This window comes from Ochotona princeps, chromosome 21 (assembly GCF_030435755.1).
Source record: "Ochotona princeps isolate mOchPri1 chromosome 21, mOchPri1.hap1, whole genome shotgun sequence".
NCBI classification, from domain to species: domain Eukaryota; kingdom Metazoa; phylum Chordata; class Mammalia; order Lagomorpha; family Ochotonidae; genus Ochotona; species Ochotona princeps.
In genome coordinates, this window is record NC_080852.1 from 42,370,830 (window position 1) to 42,388,047 (window position 17,218).

The 17,218-nt window shown below is 52.4% G+C and overlaps 1 protein-coding gene across 1 annotated transcript in view; it reads right to left on the minus strand.

Moving 5' to 3' along the window:
• LOC101526140 (contactin-6) overlaps window positions 1-17,218 on the minus strand; it is a 128,878-nt gene that overhangs the window by 60,355 nt on the left and 51,305 nt on the right. The window contains exon 4 of the mRNA XM_058679181.1: window positions 5,631-5,726. Coding sequence (XP_058535164.1) covers window positions 5,631-5,726 — 96 coding nt within the window. The remainder of the gene's footprint in view (window positions 1-5,630; window positions 5,727-17,218) is intronic.

A 17,218-nucleotide genomic window follows, 5' to 3' on the forward strand; every position in this document is an offset into this window, starting at 1 on the left:
AAGTGGTTTCAATTGTGCCATACCCTCACACAAATCTACACCCATCACTTTAAAAATGTTCAGAAATCTGTGCACCAGACAATAATCCCATGCATCAGGGTCTTCTGAGTGAGATTCTATCTGAAGTACAAAATTTTACAAAGGTTCTGGAAATGAGAGAGAGATAATGGAGTAAGGTGCAGAGAAGTGCAAGAACACCCCAGAATAAATGCACTGGAGTGGAGGCCCATCTGTGCAAGGGAGCACGTGGCAGCTAGGTCTACGCACACCCACATATGGGCATGGGCACAACTCACAGGGGTGTGTGCATGTACAGGTGTGTGCCTGGATACCCACACACAGTCATGGGCGCAGCTTACAAGTGTGTGTGTGTTTGTACAGGTGAGGCCTCAGATCCCGTCTGTCCTCTGTGCCTGCACACCCAAACATCGGTACGGGCATAGCTCACAAGAGTATGCATGTGTGTGCAGGTGAGGTCTTGGCTCCTGTCTGTCCTCTGTGCCTACACACCCAACACAGGCATGGGCACAGCTCACCTACGTCCATCACTGGGGTCCTCACTGCTAATGGCCATCGTGTAGATCCTGTGGTCTCTGCTGTTGGAGTCCTTGCTGGCTGCATTGGCTCTGAGTCCGGCATTCTTCACTAATGTCATTTGCTGCCTTGCTTCTAACCCTGACACACAATGTTCCAAAGCTGCTTGAGAGACACTTTGTTGAAGCAGCATTCTGGAGTCTCAGCTGCCTATCCCTCCAGTGATGAGGGGAAATGGGAGTCCATGATGCTTTGCTGCCAATGACTGCCCTCATCATGAACCTGGTGCAATGAGGAAATGGAGCAAGTCTCCACAGCCATATGTCTGTGCCGGGGTCCCCATTCTATCCCATTTGGCAGGAGGAATACATTTTTGCTTTCTGAAATGGAATACAATGCCTTCACTTAACAGAAATTATGGGTTGCTACTAGTGCCTAAGAAATCCTTGTGTACTTCAATCTATAATCTCGGGACCCTAGACCGTGATCTTCATCTCTCCTTTGGTGGATTTATTTTTACCTGAGCTGCTAGCGCTTTCCAAATTTCCCATATGCTGGTAGGTTTTTCTTTAGAAGCAGCATATTTAGAATTCCCTAGAAGAACTTGGCCCAATTCACCCATGAGAAACACTGCTTTGTGGGTTAATTGGGTTTCACCAGAGCTGTGAGCACAGCTTCCCCATAGGCTGCTCTTAACCTACAGACAGGCAGGGCTTGGAGCTCATCTTTCCAATGATAAACTGTGGCTCTCTCCTGAAGCACTGTGCTCCCCTGTGTATCAACCCCTGGTCCTCCCTGAAACCCCATGTTCTCCCGTGTACCAGCCCCTGGTCCTCCCTGAAGCCCCGTGTTCCCCTGTGTACCAGCCCCTGGTCCTCCCTGAAGCCCTGTGTTCTCCCGTGTACCAGCCCCTGGTCCTCCCTGAAGCCCTGTGTTCCCCTGTGTACCAGCCCCTGGTCCTCCCTGAAGCCCCGTGTTCCCCTGTGTACCAGCCCCTGGTCCTCCCTGAAACCCCATGTTCCCCTGTGTACCAGCCCCTGGTCCTCCCTGAAGCCCTGTGTTCTCATGTGTACCAGCCCCTGGTCCTCCCTGAAGCCCCGTGTTCTCATGTGTACCAGCCCCTGGTCCTCCCTGAAGCCCCGTGTTCCCCTGTGTACCAGCCCCTGGTCCTCCCTGAAGCCCTGTGTTCTCCCGTGTACCAGCCCCTGGTCCTCCCTGAAGCCCTGTGTTCTCATGTGTACCAGCCCCTGGTCCTCCCTGAAGCCCCGTGTTCCCCTGTGTACCAGCCCCTGGTCCTCCCTGAAGCCCCGTGTTCCCCTGTGTACCAGCCCCTGGTCCTCCCTGAAGCCCCGTGTTCCCCTGTGTACCAGCCCCTGGTCCTCCCTGAAGCCCTGTGTTCTCCCGTGTACCAGCCCCTGGTCCTCCCTGAAGCCCTGTGTTCTCATGTGTACCAGCCCCTGGTCCTCCCTGAAGCCCTGTGTTCCCCTGTGTACCAGTCCCTGGTCCTCCCTGAAGCCCCGTGTTCCCCTGTGTACCAGCCCCTGGTCCTCCCTGAAGCCCCGTGTTCTCCCGTGTACCAGCCCCTGGTCCTCCCTGAAGCCCTGTGTTCTCATGTGTACCAGCCCCTGGTCCTCCCTGAAGCCCTGTGTTCTCATGTGTACCAGCCCCTGGTCCTCCCTGAAGCCCCGTGTTCCCCTGTGTACCAGCCCCTGGTCCTCCCTGAAGCCCTGTGTTCTCCCGTGTACCAGCCCCTGGTCCTCCCTGAAGCCCTGTGTTCTCATGTGTACCAGCCCCTGGTCCTCCCTGAAGCCCTGTGTTCCCCTGTGTACCAGCCCCTGGTCCTCCCTGAAGCCCCGTGTTCCCCTGTGTACCAGCCCCTGGTCCTCCCTGAAGCCCTGTGTTCTCCCGTGTACCAGCCCCTGGTCCTCCCTGAAGCCCCGTGTTCCCCTGTGTACCAGCCCCTGGTCCTCCCTGAAGCCCTGTGTTCTCATGTGTACCAGCCCCTGGTCCTCCCTGAAGCCCTGTGTTCCCCTGTGTACCAGCCCCTGGTCCTCCCTGAAGCCCTGTGTTCTCATGTTTACCAGCCCCTGGTCCTCCCTGAAGCCCTGTGTTCTCATGTGTACCAGCCCCTGGTCCTCCCTGAAGCCCCGTGTTCTCATGTGTACCAGCCCCTGGTCCTCCCTGAAGCCCCGTGTTCCCCTGTGTACCAGCCCCTGGTCCTCCCTGAAGCCCCGTGTTCCCCTGTGTACCAGCCCCTGGTCCTCCCTGAAGCCCTGTGTTCTCCCGTGTACCAGCCCCTGGTCCTCCCTGAAGCCCCGTGTTCCCCTGTGTACCAGCCCCTGGTCCTCCCTGAAGCCCCGTGTTCTCATGTGTACCAGCCCCTGGTCCTCCCTGAAGCCCTGTGTTCTCCCGTGTACCAGCCCCTGGTCCTCCCTGAAGCCCCGTGTTCTCATGTGTACCAGCCCCTGGTCCTCCCTGAAGCCCCGTGTTCTCACGTGTACCAGCCCCTGGTCCTCCCTGAAGCCCCGTGTTCTCACGTGTACCAGCCCCTGGTCCTCCCTGAAGCCCTGTGTTCTCACGTGTACCAATCCCTGGTCCTCCCTGAAGCCCCGTGTTCTCACGTGTACCAGCCCCTGGTCCTCCCTGAAGCCCTGTGTTCTCACGTGTACCAGCCCCTGGTCCTCCTGAAGCCCTGTGTTCTCACGTGTACCAATCCCTGGTCCTCCCTGAAGCCCCGTGTTCTCATGTGTACCAGCCCCTGGTCCTCCCTGAAGCCCTGTGTTCTCCCGTGTACCAATCCCTGGTTCTCTGTCAGTGGCCCCTTCCCATGCCTACCATTTACCTCCCAGCATTCAAGCTCCTGGTGGTCCGAGCCCCTCATGCCCAAAGGCAAGTTTCCACAGCTTCATGCACACTGCCTATCCTGAGTCCAGTTGCTATAGATCTATCAGCCACCTACCCTGCCCTGCCCCTCTTCCAGGGGCATTGGGCTTTCCCTCTTCTGTCTCCATCTCAACCCCTGCTGATTAGATTGTATACCTGTTAAAGGGGGAAGGAGTACTAATGCCTTCTGGATTGGAGGTTAAGAACCTCCCCACCTCTTTTCAGAACTGGATGTATAACTTATGAGTTGCTGAGGTTGAGATGTTTAAACTTTCTGATACTTTCTCCACCTGTTGTGATGCTTGCCAGTCATGAACGCCTGAGATGGGATCACTCCACACAGATGGCCTTCAATACATGAGAGCAGACACAGACTTTGAAAAACTTTGCAGGGTATTCAGAATGCTTACACCCAATAAACCATATCTTTTAACTCTATTTTCCACACAGCATAAGAAGTAGTTTCATGTACAATGAATTCCAAATTTATGTCTTTAAAGCACATATTCTATCCCTGTGACACTGGGTGTCCCAACACTGAGCAGTATCCCAGGGTCACGGGCAATGCTCCCTGTAACACTGAATGTCCCCAACACCATGACCTATGACCAAGGGTCTTCCAAGGGTCTTTATTTTGGTAGCTTGGGCTTGTCTGGGATTTAATTCAAGGCATGAATATGAAAGTGTTGTACAGAGATCATATTCTTGAATGTGAACAGGTAAAGGAAGTTGCGGGGAAAGCTGTTTCACAGGGCAACTGACTCCCTTACAAATGTTTCTGTGACCCCAGATGACAATAAACAAAGTTGAGAACATTCTTCTAAAGTGCTGACACCCTTGAAGGATATCAGAGCATAAATGACACAGACTGGCAGCAAAATCAGACAATTTTGTCATCGAACAGAGGTTTTATGATAATTCAAGAAAATAATTTTCCGTACAAGTGTATGCAGTCGTGCAGGACAGCAAGTGAAAACATTACACCTTTCTCCATCACCGGCATGAGTGCCACCACCTGACAGCACTCATGCAGGATTCAAAATCATGAGTTTCTGTCTGCTTCCTTCCCCTTCTGGGCTGTCAATTTGTAATGTTGAAAAAAAAGATAATTACAGGCAATAGTTGGTGTGGGCTGCTCTCTGGAGCAGCAGTTACCAGGCCACTTGGGACAGCTACATTCACTTGTAATCCAGCTTTCTGTTAATGTGTCCCTGGAGGGGCAGTGGGTGATGGCCTCAGTGGCCGGGGCAATGGCCAGCCTGTGGGAGACCCGGATAAGCAAGTCCATCAGCTGCTGCAGGCACCTGGGGAAATGACCCAGTCGGTGGCGATCTCTCTCTGCTTTTCAGACCACACACACACACACACACACACACACACACACGTATTCTCAGGCTTTTAAAAGCTTACAAATAAGATTTGGTTTCTATTACAAAAGGGTTGTCTACATTTTATTTTAAAGCACTTGGCCGGGAGAAAGCTTCTGGCTCCAGGTTTTAGCCTCACCCAGCTCTAGGCGTTGAAGTCATTTGGAAGTGAAACAAGTGGATGAAAAATCTCTCTATTTCTCTCTCTGACTTTCAAGTAAATAAATAAATATTGTAAAAATCTGGCTCATTTGTTTTCAAAACCTTGCCGTTGCAGAGTGCAAAGCCCTGCAGGCTGGGAGTCAGCTAGCCTGGATCTGAGGCCTGGCTCAGCCGCTCACAGGCACGATGGAGCAGGGTTCTGCTCTTGAGAATGACAGGCCCAGGGGTGCCCTGGCAGCTGCCAGAGGGGCCGAGTGGGATCTGCACCCACACCCTGCTCTCAGCTGTGAACATGGCTCTGCTGCCACTAAGGTGAGTGCAGACAGTGTCCTGCAGTGTGTGCCACAGGAAGTCACAGTTAACCTTCCCTGGGCTCACAGAGAGCCGGGAGTGACGACCAACTTCACCAAAGCACCCACATGCAAGAGAAATGCAGTCTCACGTGGCATGAACTCCCTGACAAGAGGCTGGTACCCAGAGTAGCGTGGCTTCCTGGGCAGCAGCCTGCGGGCAGGTTCCTGTCGCAGTCCCTTGAGAAGTGTGTGCAGGGGCCACCTGGCTAACTATGGCTGAGACTTGGCCATAGGAGGTTCGCAGCTCCTGCGACCTGATGGAGGACTGGCCTAGGCTCTGGGCCCCATGACCCACTGTCCTGCGCCCACCATGCTGCCCAACCCCTCCTACCTCCAACATGTGGTGGGCGGCCGCAGAGGAGCACCACGCCCTGGCCTTCTCTCACGGACACAGCACTTCTTGCTTTAGTCTCGAAGTCTTCAATATCTTGGGAAGCAAAAAGAGGAAGAGGATGAGTCCATTTGCAGGGCAGAAATGAAGAAGAGCCCTGAGATCATTCCACTGTCATGGGTGTGGATGCCCACCCGTGGCTCAGCAGAGGTCCCTGGTCAATCGGTTTGCACTGACTGTTCCGCCTTGAGTCGCCCTTCCTCTAAAACAGTGATACAGAGAACATGATGGTGTGAGTGCCCTCGCACGGGCACACCATCTGCTCCACAGCTCTTCTTTCCCAGGGATTAGGGAAAGTTTTACAGGCTGTGACTGCAGTCCAGGGCTGGCAGCCGTCTCAGGTGAGGCTGGCCTCTGTGGGCACTGAGGAAGCCCTGGCAAGGGGAGCATGCTGTACGACAGACCGCAAGAGGCAGACTTCCCTCTTCTGCAGCGGTTTGCTCCTTCTCAGAGCCAAGTAAGAACTTTCTGGCAACATCTCGAGAGACTCAGAGTGGAAGGACTGTGCTTGTCATGTCGCTTAAACACCCACTAGAGGCGCAGACCTTCCGCATTCCTGGACAACAGTCTCCTGGCCTCCAGGGCAAGGCACTGCTCCATTTCTTAGTCCCTCCCCTATAATATGCTCCCACTCCTTCATCCAGTCCAACAACGGTGAGCACCTACTTAGCGGGGCCTGCTGGACAGACTGAAAGTCTGGAACGCTTGTGAGAGTCGATGTGTTTGTGAAGGAGAAAGGCATGTACCTGGCATTGCAGCATGTGTTACAACAGACAAAAATGGATCGCACTGGGATTTGTGTCTGAGATGGAGCCTCTCACGTGCTCGCCAACAGCAACAGATCAAATGCTCTTCCCTAACCAGTGCATATGTCTCCCGGACGCGCCGCAGCCCAACCTGGTGAGCAGAAGTGACAAGCAAAACGTCCATCTGTTGTGTCCGAGAGGAAACAGCCTCAAGCTCAGGTGTTGCCCTTTCAGCTGCCACCATCACCGCAAGGCCACTCACGGCACCCGTGAGCTTTCAAACAGCTGGAGATCTGCACAATTGTGCGGCAGGACCATGGCGGACCTTGGAAGCCCACTCATGGGGTCTCCTGCCACAGAAAGCTACACGATTATCCTAACACGCCTGTGGAGAAAGGGGTAAGCCTAGATCTGACAGGTGAGAACCCTGTGTCTAGGATAAAACAATGGACAAGCTCTGTTCCAGAGTGCAAAGGCTGGAGCACAGTGTCCGTGCGGAGAGGCAAGGCAGGGTCAGGCACCAGAGGAAGTTGTTCAGCTGGAGCATCCTGGTCCAGGCTCTACTGAGACCCACAGCAAACTGGGCACCTTGGGCTTTTAAATCACATTTGAGTCAAAGTAAAATATGGAGGGAAAGCCTGGAAAGAAGCCAGTGGTACAGCAAACAGCTGAATAACCTATCTGGAATGTGAATAAAATGGGACACCACCAATGGTTACAAAGAATGTGTGAGCATGTGGGATGGAGGTGCCTGTGGGTGACACTCACACTTCTTTGCATGAGCAGTTTCATAGGTGATTATCCAGGACCAAACTCTGAAAGTCTCCAGGGTTTAGAGGCAGAGGACCATAGAGAAGACAGGAGGATAAGGAGGCAGGCAAGAGAAAAAGTAGAAGGCAAAAAAGAAGAACACAGAAAATGTCACTGTCACGTGATCTTGGTGAGAGAGGTTTGGGGGGAGTTCGGGAGGATGCCAATGAGAAGTGAGTGGACCAAGGAGTTAGGACATGCGGCCTCAGGGGCACTGACACTTCAGGGCTGGATATGGATGGGAGAAGAGACGTAGGATGTGTTTTGAAAGTGAGAGACTTTGCTGATGTAAGTGACCACGTAATATGAAGATGTCCTTGCCGAGCCGGAGGGGGTGATGGGGGGCAGGGCAGGACTGACCTCTGCAGGGAGAGGTGGAGATGTGTGTGCTGATGCAGCTGGCTGTGGTGCACCGCTGGTGAGATGAGTTCTGTCCACCAGTGGGGACGGGCAGTCAGCACACCACTGAGCACAGCTGCTACGGGGCCAGCAGCCTGGAAGAGAGTGGGCACTCAGAAGCGGTGATGGTCATGACTGTAACACTGCAGGCGGTTAGTGCTAGCTGACAGTAGTTCTCTCTGACTGGTGGGAAAAATGTCCGCACTAATCCACAAACAGTCCACAGAACACTGTAGATGTCGAACATCATAGTAGGCGGTGATCTTGCTTGAGGGAGCTACAAATTAGACCTCTCCAAACTGCATTCTTTCCTGAATAAAGCTCTTGTTCTGTTAATGTAAAGGAGAAGAGGTCAATGAAAAAGATCCACTAGATCTGATACATTAAATGAGCTAATCATGTGGTCCCTATTTTTCATTAATTCATTTGAAAGGCAGTTACAGAGTGACCAGGTGTGGGGAGATACTTAGTAGCAGAGGAGGAAGAGGAGGAAGAAACAAAGAGGGAGAATCTCAATGGATCTTTCCTATGCTGTTCCCTCCCCAGTCGTAGCAGCAGCCAGGGCTGGGGCAGACACGACCCAGGAGAGCCATCTTTGTTTCTCCTAACTTTGTGACTCAGGGGAGGGGAAGGGAGACCCCATTGCCAACTAAACTGTATCAAAAAACAATTTAAAAACCCTCAACTGGACTAAAAAAATAAAAAAGGAAATATAAACCTAAAGACAAAAAAAGGCACATGAAGCTAACAAACTGCACCCGGGATCAAGAATCCAGCACACAGAACCCAGCGCTGCTGCCCCCAGTCACGGTGACGGGGGAGTACGGGCTGCCCCCTAGTCACGGTGACGGGGGGTGAGTACGGGCTGCTGCCCCCCAGTCACGGTGACGGGGGTGAGTACGGGCTGCTGCCCCCCAGTCACAGTGACGGGGTGAGTATGGGCTGCTGCCTTCCAGTCACGGTGACGGGGGAGTACGGGCTGCTGCCCCCCAGTCACGGTGACGGGGGTAAGCACAGGCTGCTGCCCCCCAGTCACGGTAATGGGGGTGAGTACGGGCTACAACCCCCAGTCACTGCCCCCTAGTCATGGTGACGGGAGTGAGTACGGGCTGCTGCCTCCCCAGTCACGATGACAGGGGTGAGTACGGCGCTTTTTTTTTCTTGCTATTGCTTTTGAAAGATCCCATTAATTTCTCATTACATGCTAATTGCTAAAAAAAAAAAACACTCATGTAGAAAAAATGAAAAATTGAATGATTCCATGGAATTAACAAGTTGTGGGTTAAACTCTCTCCGTGCCACGTTTCCAGCGTTTCTAGAAGTCGTTCTAACACGCCGTCGATAAGAACTGTGGGTACTCGACACTGTGCCCTGTGTTCTCTTGCACTGCGGTGGCCTGACTCGTCCCAGTCACTCTGGGCCTTCGGTGAGTTCAGTGCTGCTTTTAGGGATTGCCATGAAAAGAAACCTACTTGTCGGAAAAGTGCTGTTTGCTACCAAAACAGTCATTGCAAAGGCTACTCTCCCCGGTTTCAACGAATAGCACATGGGTTCACATTGTGACAGCCCACCGATCATGGGCATAGAATCTTTCCGTGGGTAGCTGAGACGCCATCTCAGCGACATGCTTTGAAAAAATTCATGCTACGTATGAAATAGATTTCAGATGTCTCTGCTGGCTGGAAGCGTGAGGTTGCATGAACCAGGTAGTAAACATACAGTGAGCTCTTTATCTTTTCCTTTTTCTTTTGAAAATTCCACATTTGTTCTTCTGCAGAAAGAGGCCAGGGATATCATGAGTTGCTGTTTCTGTCCTATTCATTTTTGCTTAAAAGAAAATATCTTTGTGTGAGATCATTCCCTGTGATGTCCTCAGACTGTATGCTATTTCGAGCCATAAAGGTGACCTGCCCAGGCTGTCCTGGTGCTGGAGGCAGGAGACCTGCTGTGCCAGTGGCTGGTAGACTCCGGCTGCTGCAGGTGCTCATTGGCCATGGCTCCCTAGACCTGCGGTTTTATGGCTGGTTTTAGGAAAGCATTTGGCAGGGGCACAAGCAAAAGTGCAGCCACACCAAGGCTGCCTTCCAAAGGCCAGCAGCAGGTGCCTGGGAATGGCCCATAAGACAGGCCTGGGGAGTCAGAGGGCCATATGCTGCCTCCTGGAGCACTAGGTGTGCAGGAGGACAGGCCGGTCCAGCTGCAAGTACTAGAAGTCATGGCTGGGCGGCATCGGACACCGCAGTCACACACTGGAACAATATCCATCCTCCTAACTGGTCTGTGCAAGGAGGAACCTCAACCACGCCGAAGCTTGGAAGCCGAGTGGCCTGCGCGAGTCCTGAGGACCATGGAGGATGTGTGGGTACCACTGGCCCCCAACTGCTGCCTGGGTTCCTGGAAAGGTGGAGGTCATGTACACCAGGAGGATGTGTACCGCAGGGTCGGGGAGGGGGTCAGCCTCCATCCTGGCATAGTAGTTCAGTTCTGTCATCCTCTGACCTTTGCCCACCTGCTCAGTGTCCTGCCTTCTTCAGCATCTGTTCCAGTGCTGTCATCCCCCAGGGAAAGTCCTTTCTCCGGGTGGTCCTGGCTTGGGACAATAGGTGTGTAAAGAACAGTCCCCGCATATCCTTTAACAGCAGGCCCCTCTCCCTTCCCTTCATCCGCTGACACTCAGGATTCCACAACTGCATTGGACTGCTGCTTGCTGGGCCCGATCAACCAGACAGGCTACAGCTCAAGGAATCACAGGGGCTTAGACCCCAAGCCTCCTGGGGCTGACCCAATGCCCTCCCCACCAAGGCCTCACAGTCGTCCCAGGAGCCGCTTAAGCAGACCGGGGGTAGTGTGGATCATACTTGAGATCTGGAGTGCCAGCTCTAAATCAGTCCATGGGACCCTTCCTGGGTGCCCAGGGTGCCGTACTCTCCCGCAGAGGCCTCGGGTCTCTCCCAGGGCCTCGTTCCACTCCTGCCCCACCTTAGTTTTCTATCCCAGTTGCAGCTAATGAATGCCCCATCCACTCCCGTGGACTCATTCCTGGGTTGCCTCCAACTTTTTCTAAATAAGACCATCCCAGTATAAGCTAAAGGATGGAGATGTCTGGATGTCCAGTGGACCCCTCTGCTTGATCCTGCCCTTCAACTTGGTCTCTCCTGTAGGAGGCAGTGAAAACAGCTGGCGTGCCCTCACATCTGTGGCCTTGACGACACTCATCCAGGACTCAGCCCTGTGAGGCAGCTCTGGGTTCCACTGTGTCTGACAAAATCAGAGAGTTAACAGTCCAAGGAAGATAACTCAGCCTTATTCCAGGAGTGCCTGCAAGAGGCCTTTTAAAGGGACATCAACATAGACTCACAGGCCTGAAAGACAGGTTTGCTCGGGTCCCATTAACTGCTCAGACCAAGATATGTACATGGAGAAAACTCCAAAAACTGGCCATAGGACCTCAAGTTCCCATGAATCGGATGCCAGAAACAGCATTTTGGGTGCTTAACAATACAGACAGGCTGAAAAGGAAGGGGGCACAAGTGTAAAAACAGTCTAGGCGGCAGGGACACAGGAGAGCAGTGACTCTAACCAGTGCTATGTGATCCTAGGACCAAACCGGGGGCGTCCACCCATGTACAGAAAGCCCAGTGGAGAACACAAAGGTGTGACCCTCCCTGGAGAGACACCTGCATCTGCACCCAGTGGAAACTGCAGCTGGGACTCCCAGCAATACTGTGTTACAAGGCTGAGCGCTTAGACCTCAGGGCATTCGCACAGCCAGTGACCGGCAGTGCCTGCAGCCCTGGGTCACAAATAACATCGATTTTCTGATGGACACCAGAGTCCCTGTGTTCTGAATTCCTGTCAGAACCCCACCCACCACAAAGTAAGACGTCCCTGGACTGGTGGTTCGCTCCACTCCCAGCAGTCAGCTCTGCCTCTGGTTTGCAATGGCGTCCACATCCTTCCCTAGCTCTACTCAAGCCTATAGGTCCCACTCTTCCTCAGTGGAGACTCGGCTGCTGTCTGAGTAGTCCCTGCACGACCTCCCTGTTGAGATGCAAACCAGGGATCAAGGCCCACAGGGGCGGCTGCACCTGCTGCTCCTCCAGACAAGGTGAGACTTCCTCATCAGTGCCACAACCCTGAAAGCCAGAAGCCAGGCTGACTTCAAATCTTGACTGATGGCAATACCCACACCCTGCCCGTTTTAAACCCAAATTAGAGACATCCAAAACGGGCCAAGATCTCAGGGTCACAGATGAGGCTAGAAGTCACTTCATCTTATACCATGAAATCCCTATGGTATCCTAGCTCAGACACCTTCAGGCAACACTTCTTTCAGGGCAGACCTGATCCTACAATGTGGACCTCCAGAAAACCCAGGTGGTGAACAGCTTACTGATGGCAGGGTTAGAAAGGCGGGCCTCACCATGCTGCTGTTCCCTGGGTTGCAAAGCTTCAGCACCAACACCCAGAATCTCGGTTCAAACGTCACCACCTTGCTAGAGTTTTACAACAAGACAACGCAGGAGAATCAATATACACAGATTCCAAACATGCTTTTCTTGTGCTAAGCACACATGCAATCTGGAGAGACAGGGGTCCACTGACTGGGAAGCACCTGCTGCCATTAAACATGGCTGAACTACACTGGCCCTCCTCCAGGCAGCTCCGGAGCCTTGGGTATGGCTGTGGTTCACGGCAGGAGACAACACAAGTGGAGCAGCCACACCGTCAGAGGAAACACACTGGTGGCAAAGAAAGCCGCCATACAGTCAGTACCGCGTGTGGCATCTGGAAACAGCAGCAAGTGACCCAACACCTGCCTGAGGCAGAAAGGCCCAGCAGCAGGGCCCTCCAGGACTCCAGAGGAGGTGGACTTCAGACACTACGGTCAGGCATCTTGGGCTCTCAGTGGAGAGCTACCAAAGAAAGGCATGACTGCACCCACTGGGGAAGAGAGGCCCTAGATTTGATGGTTTCGTGTCTTTGCAGAGAAAGGATTGCACACATCATGGAGGAAGTGACCTGTCCTGGCCTTGCTTTACAAAGTAACCCCAGCGGCCACACCCACGCATTTCATCTAGTCACTCCTGAGTACGGGAGAGGCGCCTGCACTGGTGGTCCTGGCAGGTGCACTTCACACAGAGTCATTCATCTTCACGATGTTCTCACTGTGCTGCTTGCACCAAGAGCTAACCTTACAGCTCAGCCCTTCTTACACATGGCAGGGAGGCCCTTCCTCTCCTGGGACTCCTCTGTGAGTCAGACACCCAAGGTCAGGGAAAACATATTCTCAGTGTAGCCAGGCACAGGAGCAACAAAGCTCTCCCAGCACCGGGTTTCAAAATCCACAAAGAAACAATCTTCCTGCAAGAGCTACTTTTGCAGAAATCTTGGAGAGAGGGATTCCTCTGGACTGAAAAGCGCAGCCCAAATGGAAAGGCGCTTGTTAGGTGCTGCTTGGCACACCTGCCGTGACTTCATCCCAGCAAGTGTCTAGCTGTGTAATCTGTCAAGAACTAACCCTCTACTCTCGAGTCTTTACTGGCACACAGCTGCTGCACTTCCCAGCTGACATGCGTCCTGTGTTTCCCGTCTTGCTGGGGATCCTGCCGCTGGCGGGAGCATTCTGATGAACCGGCAGAAGCAAAGCATCCTACTGCACACCTTGACACTGCGTTACAAAACCTGTCTGTCCTTAGGACCACAGGGTACTTCAGGTTCCCTTGCTCAGGTGGCTGAGCCATCCAGTGGCCCCAGGCCACCTCCTGGTTGGACAAGGTGGAGTGTGTGCACTGGGGACAACTGAACAGTGCAGGGCCATGCCTAGGGAATCCCTCGGCTTTGGCTAACAGGTGTTCTCCCTTTCAAACAAGGAGTCGCTGTTGCTTCCCTGGGGCCCACATGCTATCTGTCCTGTCTGTCACCTGTCTCTACAGTTACACGCAACATTGCAACCTTCACCGGTGGCTGAGGGCCAGTCTCCAACTCCTGTAGAAGGTCTCCACCGGTCAGCAAGGGACTCCAGCTCCACGGCTGGACAGAGCTCATGTCCTGACAGCAGGCAGAAATGACAGAAAATGCAAAAAGACTCAGGGACAGAAACTTGAGGGTGAGGATGACGCAGACAGGGAGGACCTGAAGAGGAAGAGCTGGGTCTCAGTCCTACACTGCAGCCTCCCATGTGCCAGCCTCACCTACATCATTCCACATCCCCACTTCTTTTTTTTTTAAAACATATTTTTATTGCATTTCCTTTTTTTAAAAAACTAATTACATTGCATTATGTGACACATTTTTTTATGCACTGGGATTCCCCCCGCCCCTCCCAAAACCCTCCCCCCACGGCGGATTGCTGCACCTTGTTGCATTTCCATAGTTCAAATTCAGTTGACATTCTTTCATCGGAGGTATTTACCAAGCATAAAGTCCAGCATCTTATTGTCCTGGTAAGTTCAATGGTTTCTTGGTGAGACCATCTTTGGTCTGAAGGTAGAGCCGGCAGAGTATCATTCCAATCAATTAAAAGTCCCAACATAATATTTCCAACCATTTACGACATTATGGCATTAATTGACATGGTATTGATGAACCAATATGTTAATAGGAAAATACAGGTTCTCAACCACAACCTGTGAATTCTTCATAGACATTTCAATTTTGGTTTACATTCAACCGTATTCTATACACCTTAAAATGGCTTAGATTGCTATTCAGCTGTCTCATGCCTATTTTAATTTTAGTCTTTAGCAGTTTATAGCGTTGAAGCATGATTTCGCTGAACCTGGCTGTTTTTTGGGTGGTCTAACTCTATAATTCTAACAGGATATATGTCAACAGTTTAGGTGAGCATGTTTAGGAGGGATGTGCAGAGAAATCTTCCATACCCCAGTGAGGAGTAACTAATCTTTGTGTCCCACCCAGTGAGGTATAAGTGCATCCCCGCTGACCGTTTCCTGTCTGGTTCTAAGCTTTCCTTGTTGTTCTCTGTCTATCTATTCTCGTTTTGTTTGTTTGTTTGTTTTGAGGGGTTTCTGGAGCGCTCCTGATGGTTATTACGAGAGGGGGTGGGGACCCAAAGTTGGAAGCAGGCAAGGACCAGAGAAAGCTCCTCTCCCTAGTCCCGAAGGAAGTTTACTGTTCTGTTTCTGTGGACCGACCGCTCAGGGATCCTGGTTGTTGTTCCGATGACCTTGGAACCTGCAAGGCAGGATTTGGGCTTCTTCCATCCCATGTGGTAGATCCAAATGGGGGTGGTTGACCTCAGAGTTCTTGGTCTCCGAAGGCATTCCATTTCCCCGTGGTCTCCTTGGCAGTAGGGATGTAGTCCTCGGTGCTCCTTGGTGAGGATCTGAGAGTCTTTAGGATTGGGATAAAAGCCTCCTCCTTTCCGCCTGCTCCACTCTGGCACATCCCCACTTCTATGGAGCAGGAATCTGAACACCTATGCTTTTGTTGCTGAGACCTGGCACCAGCCAAAATATCTGGTGTGACTGTCACCATTTCCCTGTGATGACCTTCACGTAATCATGCTGTCATCGAGCCAAGTTACTGTAATTTCCATTGCAGCCCAAATGGAAAGGCCCTTGTTAGGTGCTACTTAACACGCCTGCTGGAACTTCATCATAGAAAGTGTCTAGCTGTGTAATCTGTCAAGAACTAACCCTCTACTCCTCGAATCTTTGCTGGTACACACAGAGAATGAGTCTGCCTGCAGACTATCAGGTGAGGCCCGACCTGACACCACCCCGTGTCTCCAGCTCACGCAAGGTGATGGCCTCCAACCTGGCTTCCCTGGAACATCCCCCTCATTTTCTGCTGACCTTCACACTTGCTTGTGGAAATCCTTATTGTTGCAGAGACAGGAAACTGGGCCGAGCTACTCATGACACTCCCACTGACTCCCTGCCGTCACCCTCATCCATGGGTGCAGTTGTCACGTTTGTGAACAAACGGGGAAAGGTTCATGGATGACTGGCCACTGGTCCATTCCATGAGGCCTCTGGAGTGGAAAGGGGAGTCTGACTCCTGCGCTCCCACTTCAAACACGATGCTACCATGCACACCTGCTAACTGGGCTCCCTCCCCACAAGCACCAGGGAGAACTGGAGTAGAGCCTCCACAGCAAACACTCAAGTATCTGGGTGAGAGAATGCGTTACTGAATCCTGCTTCTCCATCAGCCCGCCCTCGTGTCAGTGCAAGCATGGAGTGAGCCTGCTGTTCTGCCTGCACGGCTGTCACCAGGACACAGGAAACACCCCAAGGTCCCATCAAGCCCTGTGGGTCAGTCTTACAGGCTCAGGCAAAGACACACATCACCCCATCAGGGCATATGCCATTCCTAGAGCTTCTGCCCTTCCTCTAATTGTTGGGCTTCCCTTCGCCACCCACAGCCCAGCTTCTCCCTCCTCTATTGGAGTGTGCTGCCACTGCTCGTTGTCACTCTCTCTGAGCATCCATGTACAGTCCCTCTCTCCCTCTGCAGCTCAGAAGTGATGCCAACTGTCTATCCCTTGGAAGATCTGATCTTCAGCTCCAGGGAGCACCACTTGTCCTTTGAGTGCCTCTGGCGGAGCCGCGCGGGGCTTCCTCCCTGGGGTGAACCTGTCAGTCCCCGAGCCGCACTGGGGTGAACCTGTCCTCAGTCCCCAGGCTGCACTGCCTACTTTGTTTACTGAGGGGAAAAGTGTGAACCACAGGCCCTGCAACAGAGAAACGAGAAAGGCGCCCGAAGCCTCCTGCCTGGCATCCGCCTCCCTGCATCCGAACACAACTCCCGTGAACTTTGGAACACGAGGCATCTTGCCACCAGGGAGGACAGTGCTGGGACGCAGCTGTCTTGCCACCCTGCCCACTTCTCTACAGGACACTCGGGGCAACAACGTGTGATGTGCTGCTCTCCTGCTCCTCGAGGAAGTTTCCTGGAGATTTTACAATGAATATCCCAGGTTTTAATTAAAGCGGCAAAGAAAAAATGCCTCCACCAAGGCCAGCTCCTCCCAACCATGGTTTCCCAGGTGCCCATGATGCTCCTGTGTCCCCCCAGCGTAACTTGGTAACTTAACGTGACATAACCTAATAACCACAATGCTGTTGTCAAATCCTGCAACTGAGGCAACAGCTAAGTCTCGATTTGGACATAAGTTGAATGTTAATATCCAGGGAGGAAGTCACAAGGCATCTTAAGAGTTTCTTGTGTCAACTCTATTTATAATCCAAGTAAAACTTTCTCCTTTTTTGGAGTAAAAAGATTTCCATAAAACATAAATACACAGAGGGTAAGTGAATTGTCTCTTGGTTTCCTGGGAATAATAAATTCACTAAGAATTATTTTCTCATGATGTGGAAGAAAAATACAAACAGAAAGTGGTGAGGCTTCTGTGGGTATCGGCCCAGAACTGGGTATCTACAGATACAAGGGCAATGCACAACACTAGACAGAATGAGGGGGTGCTGCACCAGACACAACGAGGCGGGGCAGCGGGTGGGAGTTATGTGCAACACCTGACAGCCAACACCCAGGGAGCATGGTGATAACCCTTGACGGATCTGCTGATCTAATGACAATGATGAG